Source organism: Teleopsis dalmanni, chromosome 2 (genome assembly GCF_002237135.1).
Source record: "Teleopsis dalmanni isolate 2A chromosome 2, ASM223713v2, whole genome shotgun sequence".
NCBI lineage: Eukaryota > Metazoa > Arthropoda > Insecta > Diptera > Diopsidae > Teleopsis > Teleopsis dalmanni.
The window spans coordinates 242,445,772-242,453,046 of record NC_051847.1 but is presented as its reverse complement, the minus strand read 5'-3'; the positions used below and the strand labels follow the sequence as shown (position 1 = coordinate 242,453,046).

Sequence of the window (7,275 nt, the reverse complement as noted above, 5' to 3'; positions counted from 1 at the left end):
TATCGCTTCATGGTAATATGCTACTAAAGGATCTTGATTAAGTATCTCCATTTTAAAGGGAGCAATTGTGGCAAAAGGAGTATTGTTAGTAACATAGCGACAATGAAGAACGCGTTGTTGTGTTGGCGTTTGCGTAATTTCTTTGCGGCAAACCTTTTCGTATAGTTCCTGCAAGTTATCCTTTTTGAAAAAAAAAACAGCTTGATAAAGTGTATATTAAATTATACAATACAGCATTTCTCAAATACCTTTTTTTGGTTAGAGTCAGTAACGTAAAGTGTACGTCTATCATCTAAGAGATTCTGAAGAATAATAATTTTATTTTGTAGCCCTTCCTGACTTTCGGGATCCTGGATTAAAAGTTTAAAATTGAAACGCTGTGCCATTTTTAAGTTGCCTTAAAGAAAATTGGAATAATAAATTACAAAGGATTTATTTCATTTGTTTAGATTAAGACTTGCCTATACTGAACATAGTAAGTGATAAGTAGTGCAAAATTTGTGCATCGAAAACGCGTGGAAAGGTAAGTGTATAATTTATGTCTAAACTTTCATTTTCTAAGCGAACTTTTGCTTTCATTAACCACTCAATAGCAAATTGAAAATTTGAAGTTTCATATAAGGTGACTCCTAATTCAAAACAATCTGCTGCTGACAGTTGTCTGCTTAACACTTTTCCAAGTGCTGTGCCATTTGCTATGTCGTTGGTACTGATATTATATGTTTGTTGCAATCGCACTAAACCGTTACTTGCGCCTTGTAAATCTTCTCTTGTTGGCCATTTAAACCCCACGCCTTCAAGTTTTGTTAAATTTTGTGAAAATACTATGTGCGATATATTGTATAATTTCATAAAATACATGTGATATAGATAAATGACTATATACCTTCGGCAATTTCATTCGTAATGAATAGTTTTTCCACTTGTTTCCAGTCTACCACCAATCTTTTTAATATTTTAAATGCGTGCAAAGGGTTTTGATAATGCGTTTCCAATAATGTCAATGAGCTATTCATTTCTTTCTCCATATCAAAAACTATCCTGTATTAGCAGTTAGGTATATAATTTTAAATTGAATAACTTCTTTCGAATATTGTAAAACAATATTTTTATACTTCTTACCTTTTCACTGCATTGTTCACTTCCTCTGCCTGTGTAATGTAAACGTCAAAAAGTTCTATTAAGTAAAATTCCACACTCAAAACGTTGTCCAAACCTGCTATGGAAGTGTAATAATCACAGTTACTAGATTTCATAAAAATAACTTGTAATAAAAATAATGATATGCTAATGGATACAATCATAGCGAAACAGTCGTATCAAGATTTCGAAGAGAACTAATTCACTGTTAATTGCATGACGTTACTGACTTGGTCTTCATATTTTTTGGTTTTTGTGATTGCCATCCTAAAGCATTGATGAATAATGGTGCATATTTGTTTCGGCTTGTTTGCACAGCTGCTGGATGAATGTTTAGTAAATGAGTTATTTATGTTAGAGAATTTAAAGAAACACTGGACATTTAATGACAAACGAATTACAACAAACAAAACATACTTCATGTTATGTTACGTGTTATACTCTTCATACTAGTATTTTGAATAGTATTTAAGACATTCGTCGGGGAGATTTGAACCCTGAAACATCCACTGAACCACGCTTTTATAAAATAACGAGTGGAAATGAGCTCATTTAAGATACGATATATATATATATATATATATATATATATATTATATACATATATTGGATAAATGTAAATATGCAGCTAAAAAAGTTTAATAGTAAATAGCAGAATAGATGATTATTAAAATAACTATTTGCGTTAAAAATATTGAGCTTTTTTTTATGTTTAAATTTTATTGAATTGTTTTTACACACAAAAAAAACTGTATATTGAATATAACTGTACGCAGCGGATCTTGAAACAATGCATATTTCTAATTTTTTATACTGACAGCAACAACTAATTATGGAACTGAATGCCCACCGGCAGCCCAACTGATAACAGTAACTTAATGAAATCATAGTCATTGGCATTCGTACGAGTCTACACAATCGGTATCAAGCAATATCTCAGCGTGTACAAGTTACTCCACTTTAATTTATTTTATCAGTAAAGAGACCAGGTTCGGCACCAACATTTTAAAGCAACTATTAGAAATTGTTGAAGTAAGATTTATGAAAACGCTAATGGGCGTCATTAGCACTTCGGCACCTTAATGTAAAGAACTTCATTTAAAATATAAAGTTCCATATTAAAACTATCTTATTAAAGAATTCTAGTATAAATTAGGTTTTAATTGAACACCCGCAACCGCTACTGCCAAAATTAAAAAACGAAATTATCACTGCAAAAATTTAACAATAACGTTGGTGTATTATCTTAACAGAATACTTCAAAATAAACGTATAAAAGAAAAAATGTACAAGTTCTCGACTTTTATCACAACTAAGTATTGGATCGAACGGTTATTTGATCGCTTTCAAATATAAAAGAAAATCACGTAGACAAAAAAGAACGTCGCGACGTTTACTTCTTAGGAGGATGTACTCTCAACAATTAAAATATGTGCTTGTGCTATTGCTTATTAATGCGGCATTATGTCAAAACATTAAGGAAGAAAAGAGTTTCACCACTGCTATCGCGAACATGGAGCGATTGCTAAGAACAGAGATTCAGCTTATAGCAGAGTTAGAAAACTTTGCCAATGAATTACAAACAAAACTGAGTATCATACGCAGGTATACTAGTCTGGATCTATGAGTTAAGAATAATAGTTTTAATATTTGTATTAGCGGTGCGGCTATGATGCGGCGGGAAAATCTTAAATCAAAAAGTGATCCAGAGAAATATTTATCGAATCCCTTAAATGCGTTTTCACTTATGCGTCGTATGCAAGCAGATTGGATTAGTTGGGAACTGTTTATGTCGAAATCCGTTGGTGAAGGTAAACATGTGTTGACCAAATATAAGAATGCTAAGATTGCTTACATTGTACGAAAAAAATAAATAAATTTTTTAGCTAATATAAAAGCTGTGCAGCAGTTGAGGGAAAATGTGCCTGACGCTAAAGATCTTTCCGAAGCAATATCTGCAATTTACCGCCTGCAAAGAACTTATGACTTAAAGGCATCCGAAATGGCAGCTGGTTACTTACATGGCAATCAATATGAGTAAGCTAATCTTATAAAGATATTTTAGCAGTAATGTTTCAAAATAAATATAAACTATTGTCAATTTGTGTGTCTTTAGGGCCAAACTATCATCACTCGATTGTTATACAATAGGAGTGGGGCTGTTTGATCGAGAGATGTACTATGATGCAGGGTTCTGGTTATATATCGCGCTAGAGTCATATGATCAAAATGATCTTTTTACTGCTATTGAATTTAATAAAGTGAAGATTTTAGAAATGTATGCGGAAACAATGCTGAAGCATAGTAAGAATGCATATGTTAATATATTTTTTGAAAGTACTTTTCATTCTATAACTTGAATTTTAGATAGACCAGAAGATGCTCTTTTAGTATTAGATAAGGCAATTGATTTATCTCCGCGAAGTGCAACACTTCTGAGTAAAAAAATTGATATTAAAGCAAAGATAAGAGTAGATAAGTCACCACCCAAAGTTGTAAGTTAATATTATTGCAAAGAAATAAATAAGTAATAAGTCTGAGCATATTTATCTAGTATTCGATTAAGGAACCATCTGATTATGAACGAGGATGCCGTGGAGAATACGACGATAAAATGCCTCAAATGTATTGTACTTTTAATACCACGACTACGCCATTTCTACGAATTGCACCTCTTAAAATGGAGATTGTGCAATTAGATCCCTACATGGTTATCTACCATGATGTGATATCTGACAAAGAAATAGCTATTCTCAAACATATGGCAATACCACAACTAAAAAGAGCTACAGTCTATAGTGAAAATTCTAGTAAAAGTGTTGTGGTTGACAGGCGAACTTCTCAATTCGCGTGGTTTTATGATAAAACAAATGATGTGACAATACGACTCAATGAGCGGATAACTGACATGACAGGTTTTAATTTGGTGGGATCGGAAATGTTGCAGGTGATGAATTACGGTCTCGGAGGTCATTATGATACACATTATGACTTTTTTAATGTTTCTGCGGTAAGTAATATGTTTTATTTCACCAAAGTTTCTTAATCTTTTCACAAGTTAGGATACCGAAATTATACGTACAACTGGAAATAGAATTGCAACTGTCCTATTTTACGTAATATATATAAAATTTTTTTATATGATAATATTAACAGTTATAAGTTTCATTAGTTAAGTGATGTTGAACAAGGAGGTGCAACGGTTTTTCCAAATATAGAAACATCTGTTTTACCAAGGAAAGGCATGGCAGTTATGTGGTATAATCTTAACAATAGAGGGGACGGAAATTGGTTGACATTGCATGCAGCTTGTCCTGTTATAGTTGGATCCAAATGGGGTGAGTTTGAACCGTTCATCGTTTGGTACAGATAACACATACTGAATATCTTGTACATATCTTAATTTAGTATGCAATAAGTGGATAAGGGAACGAAATCAACTATTTACAAAGCCCTGTGCCAGGGAGTAATATATGATCTAATGAAATGTTAAAAATGGAATGAAATATTAAAATCTGTTATAGACACTAATTATTAAAGCTAAAATAATATAATAATCTTGTTTAATTATTGGTTATATAATATTAAGTGTATTTTTAAACAATAGAAAATCTCTCCTATTGAAATTTGGGTCTACTTTGCTTAACTGCTCCATGAACATAAACATTTTTAGGTAACATTATAATATAGATTATAACAAGCATTATGAAAGTGGATGACTTATAATATATGCGTACATACATATATTGTAGATAAAAAGATTGGAGGTTTTAAGTTTAAATTAATTGAAGAAAGCAGATTGTGTTAAATGCAAGAAACAATGATAATAATTTAGACTAAGCCTGTCCTTAAATTTGCCTAAGATTTACATTAGAGTAGTTGCTTAAATATATTGTTTTAGGTTTTCTCTGATGATTGCAATCCAGCGTTTAATAAGTTGAAAATATCTTAAATTTATAATTATTTGAACTCTTAAACCTCTTCTTAGCACAATGACCCGAGCAAAGTCTGGCTTATAAGCTCGAACGAGTTTAGTTCTAACATTCTTTTAAAAGCTTTCTTCTATGGGTTAAAAGCTTAAATGTTTGAAAAAATCAAATATATTTTCATAGACAAAGGTTAATTTACTTATTGACGCTAGCCGGATGAGAGTGTCAGAGTTTTGCGTACGAAGTGTAGTGTATATCATGGAAATTTCTGTTAAACAATTCCATCATAATTTTGTGAATAAATTTTTCGGCATTTTACTTTTATTAATTATTTTAAACAATCATCCTTGTGCAAAATGCGAGTTTTACTCGTCGGTTCAAGAATTATCAAAATTATTCAAGTATGAGACATATTTTTTAACTAATATGGAGAAGTTTATCAAGGAAAACGAAAATAAATTGGTATTTTTGAAGACGTGAGTACTAAATCAAAAGATGAATATCATATAAACATTTAGTATATTTTTAATAAAATAGACGACTTATAGAAATGGAAACTGAACACGATGAAGCGCTTTCGATTGGATTAGAGTACTTTGAAAATCCCGTTAATAAATATCTGTTAACAAAGCGTCTTTTAGTAGATTGGGAGCGGGTGCAAAACTTAATTGAACATAAATCTGGAAAAAGTTTGTTTAAATGAACATATTGTTTATTTTACAATGCTATTATTTTAATTTTTAGAACATTTGGATAAAATCAAAAAAAGTATGCAAAAAGAGATGTTTCCTGATGAATCGGAATTGAGAGGAGCTATCGAAGGATTTTTACGTTTGCAAGACATATATCGGTTAAAGACTAACGATATGGCCTCTGGTGTACTGCAGGGTAGAGTGTATCCGTAAGCAATATTCTACTTTTATATTATTTCGATCAATCTAATTATATTTCTTGCTTATGATTTATTTAGTACTTATTTAGATGCGTCACTCTGTTTCGATATAGGTCAACAAGCCAGTAATATTAATAAACCAAAACTGGCACATTCTTGGTTTTTGAAAGCTTTGGACAAAAATGGTGATCCTAACAAAACTAATTTAACACTGCAGATTAAAATTCTTGATTCGCTGGCTCAAAGTAAAATTGTGTTGAGAGATTTTAGAGGTGCAAATCAAATATATATGAAATTGCTATTGCTAACACCGGATAATAAAGCATTTGTTAAGAAATATGCCAGCTTCCTAGAAAAATATAGGAAACAGATTATTTTAGAAGTGGACTTAATGGATGAACACGAGGTATAACATATTTTAAGCAAGTTTTAAGACCTTTAATGTTAATAACAAATTGCAGCCACTACCTGTTAATATGTACAATCTTAGTGAAGATGACGCCTATAAGTTAACTTGCAGTGGATATTTAAAACGTAGTGCTAGTGAAGAACGGTACTTAAGGTGCGGATATTTAACAGAGACACATCCCTTTTTAAATTTAGCACCAATTAAAGTTGAGGAACTAAACCATGATCCTTTGTTGGTACTTTATTATGATATAATATCCGATAATGAGATTGCGGTTATGAAGGAGTTGGTTCATAACAGAATTCAAAGAGCGACCATTATTGGACATAATGGCTCAGTTATATCTCCCGTTCGAACTAGTCAGTTTGTTTTCTTACCAAAATCTCAACATAGATTGTTGGAAACGATTGATAGACGCGTGGAAGATATGACGAATCTTAATATGCTTTATTCAGAAGATCATCAGTTTGCAAATTATGGTGTCGGTGGACACTATGCACAACATTATGATTGGTTTTACAATGCAGTAAGTTTCAAATATTGTATTAATATTTTTTAATCATTTTTATATTTAAAACTTTCATAGGATAAATCCTTAATAGCATCTCCAGAGATGGGAAACCGCATCGGAACAGTTTTGTTTTATGTAAAAGTGACAATATCATTTGTTTATAATAATATAACTGTGAATACTTTGTAGCTTAGTGATGTCGAACAAGGCGGAGGAACAGCGTTTCCGCACTTAAAGACGCTGCTGATGCCTAAAAAGGGAACAGCAGCATTTTGGTACAATTTACATGCTTCGGGTGATGGTGATATGCGTACTTTACATGGTGCTTGTCCTATAATTGTTGGATCCAAATGGGGTACATCTTAAAATATAAAATTTTGCTGACATTTTAAAC

At 31.6% G+C, this 7,275-nt stretch overlaps 3 protein-coding genes across 4 annotated transcripts in view; 2 read left to right on the top strand and 1 right to left on the bottom strand.

The window, feature by feature from the left end:
• LOC119677177 (prolyl 4-hydroxylase subunit alpha-2-like) overlaps window positions 1–1,669 on the bottom strand; it is a 3,279-nt gene extending 1,610 nt beyond the window's left edge. Inside the window, exons 1-5 of the mRNA XM_038088446.1 lie at window positions 1,123–1,669; window positions 887–1,041; window positions 462–824; window positions 249–397; window positions 7–180 (exon numbers count right to left, since the gene is read on the bottom strand). Coding sequence (XP_037944374.1) covers window positions 7–180; window positions 249–397; window positions 462–824; window positions 887–1,041; window positions 1,123–1,304 — 1,023 coding nt within the window. The 5' untranslated portion in view covers window positions 1,305–1,669. The remainder of the gene's footprint in view (window positions 1–6; window positions 181–248; window positions 398–461; window positions 825–886; window positions 1,042–1,122) is intronic.
• On the top strand, window positions 471–4,691 carry LOC119684334 (prolyl 4-hydroxylase subunit alpha-1-like). 2 transcript variants are annotated; one of them, XM_038098358.1, is made up of 11 exons: window positions 475–523; window positions 1,961–2,224; window positions 2,279–2,745; window positions 2,800–2,951; window positions 3,027–3,177; window positions 3,257–3,444; window positions 3,508–3,635; window positions 3,695–4,150; window positions 4,203–4,256; window positions 4,313–4,478; window positions 4,549–4,691. In XM_038098358.1, exons 3-11 carry the CDS (start codon window positions 2,549–2,551, stop codon window positions 4,608–4,610), a joined length of 1,554 nt encoding a protein of 517 aa, XP_037954286.1. In that variant the 5' UTR covers window positions 475–523; window positions 1,961–2,224; window positions 2,279–2,548; the 3' UTR covers window positions 4,611–4,691. The 2 variants fall into 2 exon arrangements, with proteins under 2 accessions (XP_037954287.1, XP_037954286.1); XM_038098359.1 differs by lacking the exon at window positions 4,549–4,691 and having other exon boundaries at window positions 471–523; window positions 1,961–2,745; window positions 4,235–4,256; window positions 4,313–4,403.
• Window positions 4,692–5,013: 322 nt separating this feature from the next.
• On the top strand, window positions 5,014–7,247 carry LOC119677176 (prolyl 4-hydroxylase subunit alpha-2). The gene is made up of 6 exons (XM_038088444.1): window positions 5,014–5,758; window positions 5,814–5,970; window positions 6,040–6,367; window positions 6,423–6,896; window positions 6,957–7,016; window positions 7,071–7,247. Exons 1-6 carry the CDS (start codon window positions 5,620–5,622, stop codon window positions 7,245–7,247), a joined length of 1,335 nt encoding a protein of 444 aa, XP_037944372.1. The 5' UTR covers window positions 5,014–5,619.
• The last annotated feature ends 28 nt before the right edge of the window (window positions 7,248–7,275 follow it).